The sequence below is a fragment of the Spinacia oleracea genome, chromosome 6 (assembly GCF_020520425.1).
Source record: "Spinacia oleracea cultivar Varoflay chromosome 6, BTI_SOV_V1, whole genome shotgun sequence".
NCBI classification, from domain to species: Eukaryota; Viridiplantae; Streptophyta; class Magnoliopsida; order Caryophyllales; family Amaranthaceae; genus Spinacia; species Spinacia oleracea.
In genome coordinates, this window is record NC_079492.1 from 115907680 (window position 1) to 115919781 (window position 12102).

Sequence of the window (12102 nt, forward strand, 5' to 3'; positions counted from 1 at the left end):
TGTGCAAAACAAACCATTTGCAATTACAAAGGACGAAAAAAAAACAAACTATCTTATTCTTCTGAATGCTAGTTAATAAACCAAATCCCATTGACAGCGTCGTCTCAGTCCTCTCCTTACTAAGGGTCTAACATTTTGAACCGGCCTACCATTTATCGTATGGTAATGAGAAGGAAATTCCCGTGAAATCGAAGGACAACGGGAGATGATCGTTCGGACATGAGATGAACCCCTTTCAGTTCATGATGTTTTTATAGAGGGCTTTTTCAGGCTGATCTCTTTCATTAAGGAACTTCAAGGCTGGTTCTAAACTCTGCGTAACATCATCTTATACCAAAGTGATGTGTAATAGTAATGACTAACAATTAATATCATCATATTGCTTTTGAGAAACACTTTTTTTTGAGCTAAACAAATATTTTGATCAGATCTATTATTTTATACTACCTCCGTTTCAAAAAGATATTTACAGTTATTATTTGCACGGACTCCTATTCAATATTTAACTACTAATATATCCAATTTCGTATGTAAAAAAATTATAAAAATTTGATATTATGAAAATACATCCCGAGACCAATCTAACAAGATCATACATGTAACTTTTTGATGTATTTAATAGTGAAAATTTAAGGTCAAAGTTTTTATACTTTGGACACATTTTCCAAAGCGAAAAGAACTTTCTGAAACGGAGGTAGTATGGTTTATAGTACCAACATTTAGAACTTTATACTAAGTCTTCCTATTCAATATGACGAATCAGGATCCATTATACCATCTTTTTTATAAAAAAATTGTCTTTGTTTCTTGAAAAAATTGTATGGACACTGCATCAACGGAAAATAAACGAAATAACTACTTCGGACTTGGAGTCAAATCGAAAGACAAACCAAAAGCTTCTAATTTATTCCGTATAACTCAAGTAGGCTTCTTAGAACATCTTCAATGGTTGTAGCTAGGGACTAGTTTGAAATTTGTAAAAGTTCCTAGCTAATAGCTAGACCATTAAAATGAAAATAATAAATTAGCTTAAACAAGCTAATTTGCTTGACAACTAGCTCACAAAATTGCCAAATGATTAATTGACAAGTGGGACAAATTTAAATAATAAGTTACTACTGCTAGCCATTTGAGCACAAATTAGCTAGATAATAAAATAACTTGAAATCTTATGTGGCATAATCTTATGACAGAGACATAGCTAATATTTTGAACCTCATTATAAGCGAAAATTCTTGTATACACCCTCGAGTCATCGAGTGCGCATAGAGCCAGTTTACTCCGTAGCATGACAAAGGCAAAGGCCGCAAAGTTTTTTATTTTTTATTTTATTATTATTATTATTTTTGTTGAAAGGAGGCAAAGCTAAGTACGGAGTAGCTAACTTAAAATAACAAATCCTGCATACGTTTCTTTATTTCTTCATACGTTTCCAAACGTATATGCAGCTTGCAGCATACAGGAAAGGGGAAAAGGGGGGAAATCGAAAATTATATAGAGAAGAAGAAGAAGAAGCCTGACTTTCTTTAGCACGAAGACTCTGCAACCTTTGACACACACCTGGCCCCAAGAAGTCTGTCAGATCTACCAACAAATTCCTCCCCTTTTTTCTCTCTCCTACCTCCTTCTTCTTCCTCCATTTCACAGTTTAGGTAATTTCATCACTTTCTTTTCCCCAATTCATCTTCTGTGTTTTTATCATTGACTTTTACGATTTTCCAAGTTTTAGGTTAATTTAACGTATTTATGCATATGATGCCTATGTTATTTTCTAGAATTTAAACTTGAATTGTTTGTGAATTTGGATGATAATCTAATTTGGTAAAGTAAAATTTGTGGATTATTACGTCATTTCTTTTAATTGTTGCAAGTAGCACTGCTATCAATTATCCAGTATCTAACTTTTAAAGGAATGTGAGGAATAAGGATCTTTCAAATTCTTTGCAGTAATGGATGAATTGCAATATTTCAATTTTGGAATTTGTTTTCTGTTAACATATGCTTGTCACCAATTTGCCACTTTTTTCCGACCTGTTTTTGCTTTTCTTGCAGCTTTACCGGAATTTGTCGATAATTTATCTCGGTAGTTTTCGCTTTCTGGGACTGTATTTAAGCATTCTCTGGATTGTGTCTTGCATAGAGACATTCTAGGGAATGCTAAATAATGTGGCTGTCTGTTGGGGGGGCTTTTGTTTTAGTCTATGAGGCTAAGGACTTGCCTATCCTAACTTGGACTGACAATCACCCTTGCCGCTACTCTGTGACTCTTGGTGATATTAAGCCTCAGGGGATTGACTGTAATTGGATGCCGTCTGCATTCACGCACAATCTTTGTGGGGATGGTTGATTTTCATTAACTATTCTAGTTCTCCTGCTTTGTACATAGTATACACTCATCCTTGGCAGGAGATTCATATCTTGATATTGTGTCTTAGTTTTTCTTTTTTTTCCCATTATATTTCATGGAGCATAAGTCGGGTGTACTGATGGAAAAGTACGAATTGGGGAGACTACTAGGTCAAGGTACCTTTGCTAAGGTCTATTATGGAAGAGGTATTCATACTGGCCAGAGTGTGGCCATCAAAATGATCGACAAAGACAAGGTTTTAAGAGTAGGGCTCATGGATCAAATTAAGAGAGAAATTTCTGTCATGGGAATGGTTAGACACCCAAACGTTGTTCACCTGTTTGAAGTCATGGCGACCAAGAGTAAGATATACTTTGTGATGGAATATGCTAAAGGTGGTGAACTCTTTGACAAGCTGACCAAAGGGAGGCTAAAGGAGGACATTGCTCAAAAGTATTTTAGACAGTTGATTAGTGCTGTTGACTTTTGCCATAGCCGGGGAGTTTATCATCGCGATTTGAAACCTGAAAACTTGCTGCTGGACGAAAATGAGGATTTGAAGGTTTCAGATTTTGGATTGAGTGCTCTAGCTGAAACTAAACGACAAGATGGTTTACTCCATACCACCTGTGGGACCCCTGCGTATGTTGCTCCCGAAATCATCAGCAGGAAAGGCTATGATGGAGCCAAAGCTGATATTTGGTCTTGTGGGGTGATTTTATTTGTTCTCTTGGCTGGTTTTCTTCCCTTTCATGATTCAAATTTGATGGAGATGTATAGAAAGATTGGTAAAGCAGAATATAAATGCCCTAGTTGGTTTCCAAAGGATGCACGCAGGCTATTAGGAAAGATCTTGGACCCAAACCCTGATACTAGAGTCACAATTGCTAAGATAAGGGAGAGTTCTTGGTTTAAAAAGGACTTGTCTCCAAAGCCTATCCAATCTGAATCAGATAGCAGGACAGTTTCTGATGTGCATAGCAATGGAGATCCAGGTACTTCCAGAAGCCGCACTGGCAATGAAGAAACCAGACCAGATGGGATCAAACCTGCTGAGTTAAATGCATTTGATATCATATCCCTTTCGTGTGGTTTTGATTTATCTGGCTTATTCGAAGATTGTAGTCATAAGAAGGAAGCAAGATTTACTTCAAGAGAATCTGCTTCTACCATTATCTCGAAGCTTATGGAAACTGCTAAAAGCTTAAAGTTAAAAGTAAGGAGGATGGACAAAGGATTACTGAAGTTCGAGGGTACTAGCGAAGGAAGGAAAGGTGTCTTGTCAATCGATGCAGAAATATTCGAGGTATCCTCTACACTATATCTGATAGAGATGAGAAAAGCCAATGGAGATACTCTTGAGTATCAGAAGGTGGTAAAGGAAGATATAAGGCCTTCCCTAAAAGATATTGTTTGGGCCTGGCAAGGGGAACAACACCAGCAATTACAAAATCAGAAGCCGCTGCAATTGCAGCAACCAAGACAAAACCAGGAGCAGTTGTAGCAGTAGCAATGATGGTGAAATTACTTTAAACTTATTTTTAGCAGTCATCTAGGTCTCATTCTTTTATCATGTTATGATGATTGGTGAGTATGTCAACAAAAAAAAAAGAGTAATTTTCTTTCCGTTCAAGAGCTTATATGATTTCTTCCCCTTATTACTGCTTAACTGATTGTTCATACTTTGGCAACAAAGGGGTCAGAACTTGTTTATGAGGCAAGTATTTGGATATATAATTAAGGTGTGTGTGTAATATGTTTGATATAGCTACATTTGTATTTACTTTTGTATTAAGCTTTAAGCAAAATTTTGATGTGCTGCCATGTTAAGATAATTGAAAAGCACGACAGGTGAAACTGAACACTTGAATAAATTGGATACACGTATACTCTGTACGAAGTAATTCTTTCACAGGACATTGACTATACCAACTATGGAGCATATGAATAGTGCAAGTCGAAAAATCTTTTATTTCAAATAAGATTTAGCTTACAAGTTCTCAAATGTGACATTTTTTCTACCTTTACAAGAAGTTCCCACTAAAATGTTAACAAATAATTGCACAAACACAAACTAAGGTGATAACTAGTCTCGATACGCTTAATAAGCCGTTTATACCAACTCTTTATAATTTTATGTATTAAAATCTTTCAATAATATTAATGATTAAAGTTGTGCATTGATAAACAATAAAATTCATCCCACCAAAAAAGAATCTAACACGAAATACGTTTTATTCATAATTTTTGTCAATAAGTATTAAACACAACAATAATAAATTAGTGCGAATAGTAAATTTTCCTTAGTAGGAATTATTTTTTATCAAATCCAAATTATTATTGTTTTGTCTAATCCAAATTGGACAAAGATAAGTAATATTTTATAATACAAAGCATACCATCTCGTAAACGTATTCTTATAAGACGAACATAACATAACGTACTCTAAATGGTTATGCGGCTTACACCATCATTAGTTCGTTACAATTTGTTTCCCAAATCATCCCCCGCAAATCCGCAATTGATGCTCTTACAGTTACACCAGACAGGGTTGTTAGCACCGGATAATTTCCAGACCACGGTAAACTAATTTTCTAGGGAAAGAGACAATTTGAGAGCGAGCGTTGAACAACCACACGCCCTCTCCTCCTTCACTCCAGAAGCTTGAATATTACTCCTTTTTTCCCTTTTTGCTAATTTCAATCAAACCCTAATCTCCCTCTCTCTCCTTATCTGCCATCTGGTGGTTGGTGAATTTGTGAAATTTGCAGAAATCAAATGTGTCCACTCAGAATCATTTTGATTTTTCTGTCAGCTACTCTCGCCGGATTCTTTGTGCTCAAGAATCTCAATTCTTCCAATGACGTCGATCTCAATCTTCGTCCCGATTCTCCTAAACCTACCGATTCTACTCCGTCTTCCTGCAAGGTATTTTCAATTTCTCTATTTTCTTCTTTTAATCCGATTTTAGGGTTTTAATTAGATTTTATGGTATTATTATTGATTATTAGAACTAATTTGAAAATTTATTTTGTTTGAATTGAAGGCTAAGGTAATGTCGGCAATTGGTTCGGGTTTCTGGACGATTGTGGATATGGCGAGCGGTCGCTATCTCTGGAACTATTTCTCTGCTGCTACAGCTAAGAGCTCGCCTTAATTCTTTTTCGAGGCAGTATAGTATGTATTGTTGTTGTAGTTGTTGTTGTTGGTGGTGATGATGTTTCTGGTAATTTGAAGAAGATGCATTGTTGGTAACTGTAACTAAGGCCAAGGATGATTATGATGATTGTTGGCTAATAACTCAATTGATGTATTGCTGTAATTTTCTACAACTTCGTATGTATATACACTAATACACATGTTTGTTACTGATATAAAATCGTTCAATTTTCTACTTATGCTATGATGTTTGTTTGTGCCTGTGCTTCTCTTTGTTTATCTTGGTTTGGAATTAGAGGCGGATATGGCTGAGGTTTTGAACTTTGTGAGTTTAGCTGTAAGTTATTTGCTATAAATGTGGTTTCTCTAAAGCAAATTCGATATGAGTACTATGGTTGTTATGGATTTTTGGACTTTGATTGTTGTGGTCTGGTTGCTTAATTAATTTTTTGTTAATTTGTGTTGGTTGTGGGGAGATAGGAGGGACGAAATGAAGAATGCAGTTAATCGTAGTAGTGCAGTAGGAATAGTTTTCTAATGCATTGTGAAACGAGAATCTTGGCCTGCTGCTATTAAGGAGTTTACGTACACTACGAAGAATGTGGTTGTGCTAGCTTGTTGTACATACTATAAACATGACTGAACTGTTGTTCAGTTTTTGACGGAGGCTTCTGCCCTCCCAAGACTTGAGCACTATTAGATGTGTTCTTCAAGTTTATTATAATTTGGTTGTCAAACTATTAATGCTCCTTGTTAGTGATCTTCTTTTAGCTTATCCTAGAGGGTAACACTTTAGGGGATAGAAGCTGACTAATGTAGTTTCCATCAATGGTGGGCAGTTGGGGGTTTATCTGACCAAGGTGAGCTTGTGTTATATGCCATGAGTCTTGATTCTACATGTGATGCGGTGTTTCTTTTCCTTTAAGAAGCACTTTGTATTTGACAAGCAGCGTCTTGTAGGCAATGGTTTATTTATTTCAAAAGTGGGGTTAGTTATAATGGAGTGAGACCTGTAATTACTCCTAAGCTTGTGACCTGCTTCCTTTAACATAGAGTTTTCCTTTTCCATTCCTACTCAGCGGAGAGTCGCATTTCCCACTAGTCACTTATCCTTTGGGTGCAAAGTAGAAGTTTAGTGCTATCGAGTTTTGTAAATCCTATCTAAATGGTACACCCCTACCTCCATGAGAAATGTGCCTAGTTTTGTGTTGAGGATTTTGAGTCAAGAGTTGTTCACTTTCAGGTCATGTTCCATACTAGGGTAGTGTGGAAGTTATTACTGTGGAAATCATGTATTAATATAGGGTTGCCTTCCATTATTCTATCGACAAAGTAATGCTTTCTAGGTTTTTTTGTTCATGTCGACACTGGCATCTAGCTCAGATAAGCTTCGACACTGCAAATGAGGCAGATGAGTGTATTGTCATGGTTGGACAAACCCACTGTTTTTGAAATGTATCCACCCGATTCTAGGATTTCCTCTGCTATAAAGGTCGATACAAGTTGCTATTGTTCTCTTGCATCCTGACTCCTTGTGTTTCTAAAAAGAGATCAAAGTATTGTTGTCAGCTGTTTTTAGACTCCTTAATCCTTCCCTACGCCCTTATGTTCAAAAATCAGAACACAATCCTTAACTTCCTGGTAAAAAAAGGGATTCACCTTTTTTAGTTTAATCTCCACTGGTTAGGGTGTTTTGACCATCCTACTAGTTGACATCAGTTGGCCAGACCTGTACTTTCTGATGTCTCCTTAACCGGACCTGGAGGTTTAGCGTAGCCAGTTATGAACAGGAATCAAGAAGCTCAATGAGTATGAAAGTATTTTTTGGCTATAAAGTTGTTTACAAAGAACTTATTCAAAATAGAAACTTGAAACTTGAAACTGGTACTCTTTTGTAAGGTTCAGTAATAGGAGTCGCCCTAAATATCACTTTGCTAATCACAATCCAAGGAGGTATGATCACTCTATTCCATTCTTTCCGAACATATATTTTTGCTATGATTGTATGTGCCCTTGATGTCCCTTATCATTTAAGACGTATCTGTATTGCCAGAAACAGAATGGCTTGTTTGCGATGTAACCCACCAAAGTCACCTTGTTTCTCTATCGTAGGTTCCTTTTTACGTGTCAATGTAAGATGTTGACTATTCTGCAGGCAAAGATTTGTAATTATGTGTTTATAGACAGGAAGATAATTTGTTTGTAGAATTATAATGTATGATATGGCACTGGTAACTGTTATTCTGTACATGGAAGATTATTTTATGATCCACATGCCCCTCCCCTCTCTCAGTAAGGGTCAGGTGTCTTTTAGCAGACCTTTTTTCATTTTTCATTTTTCATTTTTTATTTTTCATTCTTATATAAAAAATCGCAATTTAGAAGGTGGACTATGGTGCACACATAGCATGGTGCACATTAAGAACACTAAGACCCTGTTCGGCAAAATTAGCGGTAGCGGGTAGCGGTTAGCGGTTGAGTAGCGGGTAGCGGTTAAAGTAGCGAGTAGCGGTGAATAGTAGCGGGTAACGGTTAGCTGTCAAAGTAGCGGTAACTAATATGAGTGTTCGGTAAAAGTAGCGGTTGATATTATAAAAATAAAAATAAAAGCAAGAATATTATTTAAAACTTTATTATAAATTTGTCAAACGCTACCCGCTACCTTAAACGCTACTAATTTTAACGTTTGACAAAAGCTACTCAACTGCTACCTCAATCGCTAACCGCTACCTAAATCGCTACTTTACCAAACACTTACATATTTTACAAGTAGCGTCTTGACTAGGTCAAAACGCTACCCGCTACCTCAAACGCTACCGCCGAACACGCCCTAATATATAATTAAAAGAACATCTAGTTACGTGAAAAGAACATGGATATATATATTTTTTATATTTTTAATAAATAGTGAAATAATATGTTATTTTTTATAACAAAAAAGTAAAATATTATATTGCATGTTCTTTTATCGTAGTGTCATGTTCTTTTTTTTATGCACATGTGTTCTTTTGGTGCACATGGTGCACCATACTCACTGTGCACCATGGTCCATAGTCCACGGATTGATAAAAAATCTCTTATCTGAAGTGAAAAGTCTGAAGCTACCAATTAGTTTCGAGTTTTAAATGGGTTGGAGATGGAATAGTCTAACATATGGAGTATCCATTATGACATTGAGGTCATATTGCTGCAATTCTGCACGGGAACAAACCCAGAATTCCCAAACAGTACAGGTTGCTGGCTGTAGACGCCTACATTTGTCCCTAGGCCCGAAGCGGTGAGTTCGATGATGAAACTATAACTCGCTCGCCACAAAACACTCTGATTAGCTGAAGAACGACCCTCGACTGACTGAAGAGACCATCCCGAACATAACCTGTTAAATATAGTAACTTTCATAAATAGAAAGTTTCCTAAAATAGACTTGACACATATTTAGTCGCATTCGCGTCCCGATACGGCTTAATATGTGTTTGCATAGATAAAAGGATAGAATATGATTGTCCGCATTACAACACACATGTACGCGCCACAATGTCCTAGTGCTTGCCTTCAGGCTCTAGAATAACATACCTCGAACAATAACACTTCTCAAACTCATACTTATTGAGCACAATACATATAAATGTTAACCCAAGTTATTTAAAAATGCTTACGAGTGCCTAGAAAACGCTCATTAGCCCGTTTAGCAAATGGTACGTCCTTACGAAATCAAAGTCTGTGTTATAAATTATGATTTGGATCATGCACATCACATGATTGTATAGGCCTTGGAATAAGCTTTCCATGTACTTATCATAAGCCCAAATCTGATTTAAAACGAATAAGTTATAAGGCTTTACTTGGGCTTCGCCAAAAGGGACCGACCTCCACTCTTTGGGCCATAACTCGAGATTTACGAAGCCCATTGATGCGAGATCGGCGGCATTGGAAAGCTGGATTCCGTGATATTATTTGCAAGAATCCGAGTTAGTATGAAGAAGCTATGAGTTTTTAAAAATCGAATTTTTTTTGGAAATCCGCAGATCTGCCCGCTCTGGAAATTTCAAGCGCTGGCAGAGCTGCGCTGGAAAATTTCTAGCGCTCTTAAGGGAGTGATGGATGACATTTATGTCGCTCATAGGGTAGTAATTTAGGCATAACTTGAGTCATTTTATTCTATTTTATTCTATTTTTAATCTTTATTTTCCTTAGTTTCTTAATTTAATTATTTATAGCTTAGTTTAGCATTTTTAGCTATTTTTGTTAGCTTTTAGGTCTTAATTCCGTAATTTATTTATTTTATTTGTTTTATAATTTTATAGTTTAATTATGTTAGTTTTCTTATTAATTTTCTATTTTATTTCTATTAATTTCTATTTAGTTGTTTTTATTATTATTATTATTATTATTATTATTATTATTATTATTATTATTATTATTATATATATATATATTTTTTTTTTTGACAGACACTAAACAAAGCTTAGAAGCTTTCCTGGAGACTAGTTATCCTAGCTTGGATTGCCAGTTTGTGGGCGTCCAGAGTAGCTTGTCTACTAGTAAAATTTATTTTACAGAAGCTAAAGTTATTCCCTAATTTGCGGATATCCTCTATCAGATTTCTCAGGTCTGTTGGCGCTTCTTGGATTGTCTCAATATACCTGATTAGTACCCTGCAGTCCGTGTTGACAATTACCTCCTTATGCTCTTGCTCAATCAGCCATTTCAGTAAGTGTAGTATTCCTCTTGCTTCTGCATCTGCTGCCGATGTGCATCTTATGGGCATGCTCATTGTATGTATAGTGGTATTGGTGATATTGTTGTATATCCTCCATCCGATGCCCGCATAGTTCTTGTCTTTGCATTTCTTGTCCATCTTCCATGCACTATCTACATTTGCATATAAAGTGGTCTCCCCAATCTCGTTGTTGCCAATTGAAACAGTATTTTCCTCTTCATTCCTAGTTGATGTTGTTGTTGTTCTTCCACTGCGATCCACTCTATTGTGGGCTGCCTTTTGTGAGGTGTTAGTCCAATGATGGAGAGTTTCTACTATCGTTATTGGGCTGGGTTCTACCCCCCTAAAAATGATCTCATTCCTGTGCTTCCAAATCGCCCAAAAACCTGCAAAGAAAATGTTAGTTGAATCGTAGTAGGGATCATCCTCTCTTGATAGTTGCCTTATCCAGTTTTTAACCCATTCCTGGATTGTTGTTGTGCTGCTAGCTCTAGTGTTAATGCCAAGTGGGAAAGATTGCCACATTCCTGATGACCATTCACAGTCACGAAACACATGAGATGCAGTCTCCTTTTCTTTGTTGCAGAACACACAGACGGGATCAACATATATCCCTCTTTGATTGATGTTTGTTTTTGTTGGTAGAGCGTTATTGCAAACTTTCCACATGAAGACTTTCCATTTATGTAGAGTGTTTATTACCCAGAATGTCTTCCAAATTTTGCTATCTTCTTGGTATTTCTTATGGTCATCACTTTGACTGACTAGGAAACCATACCCCATTTTGACCGAGTATTGACCAGACTTTGTGTGTGACCATCTTTGTTCATCATCTTTACCATTCTCAGGGATGTACGAATTCAGTACTCGTTGTGCATCCATTCTTGGGAAATTGTTCCATATAAGGTTCTGGTTCCATTCCCTTTTATTCCAGTCAATCAGGCTTTCTACCTTAGAAAAGTCTTTCCTTACTTGATCATTGGTGTTTGCCTTGAATTTAACCTCCTGATTATCAGCCCATAAGTCTCCCTCAGGGTTGATGTTTCTCCCATTCCCTAGTTTCCATCTCATTCCTTTATGGAACTCCATTGCTACTTTGCACATTCCTTTGAACCCCCATGACCAGTGTGGCTTGGTTACTCCCTTTCCCCCTGCTTGTAGAGGTAAGGTACCATACTTTGCCTTATACATTCTTGACAGAATGCTCTCTTTCTGCGCCTCACATCTCCAAGCATATTTGTAAAGCATGGCCCTATTGAACATGGCTACATTCCTTATTCCTAGTCCACCCATCCCCTTCGGGTTTTCAAGAATCAATTTATTACGCCAGTGAATTGCGTGCTCCTTCCCTTTAGCTCTCCAAAAAAACTTTTTGATCATGGAGTCTAGTGAACTTGTGATTTTTTTTTGGCAGTAGGAAACTGGATAGAATATGGTTACAAAGTGAGGCCAAGATACCATTGATCAAAATCAGTTTACCTGCTTGGGTAAGAGTGGAAGCACTCCACGAAGAGATTCTAGATGTCATTTTATCACATAGGAATTGAAAATCTTTTGTTTTTGAGGTGGAGAACGAGATTGGTGATCCCAAGTATGTACCTATATCAGATTTCAGAGTGATTGCCATGATGTCTTTCCGTTGTTTTTTTCCTAATTTCCAATATTAGGACTAAAGATGATGGACGACTTTGACAGATTAACCACTTCACCCGAAAATTCACAAAATTTCTCCAATGTTCTCTTCAAGTTGGTGCAGTCTTCCTTGTCAGCTTGGATAAAAAACAATGCATCATCAGCAAAAAATAAGTGCGAAACTGGGGGAGCTCTCCTTGCTATTTTAATGCCTTTGATAAGATTGTTCTCCTCTAACTCTCTT

The 12102-nt window shown here is 36.7% G+C and overlaps 2 protein-coding genes across 2 annotated transcripts; one reads left to right on the forward strand and one right to left on the reverse strand.

Moving 5' to 3' along the window:
- The first annotated feature begins 1264 nt into the window (after positions 1-1264).
- On the forward strand, positions 1265-5745 carry LOC110790914 (CBL-interacting protein kinase 2). Its single transcript, XM_021995669.2, has 3 exons — positions 1265-1652; positions 2053-5275; positions 5394-5745. Exon 2 carries the CDS (start codon positions 2463-2465, stop codon positions 3849-3851), a length of 1389 nt encoding a protein of 462 aa, XP_021851361.1. The 5' UTR covers positions 1265-1652; positions 2053-2462; the 3' UTR covers positions 3852-5275; positions 5394-5745.
- A 4226-nt stretch (positions 5746-9971) lies between these two features.
- LOC110790908 (uncharacterized) lies at positions 9972-11519 on the reverse strand. Its single transcript, XM_021995663.1, has one exon. It carries the CDS (start codon positions 11517-11519, stop codon positions 9972-9974), a length of 1548 nt encoding a protein of 515 aa, XP_021851355.1.
- Between the last annotated feature and the right edge of the window lie 583 nt (positions 11520-12102).

Coding starts and splice junctions, on each gene's coding strand:
- LOC110790914 (XM_021995669.2), top strand. CDS start 2,463: ATGGAGCATAAGTCGGGTGTACTGATGGAAAAGTACGAATTGGGGAGA.
- LOC110790908 (XM_021995663.1), bottom strand. CDS start 11,519: ATGGGTGGACTAGGAATAAGGAATGTAGCCATGTTCAATAGGGCCATG.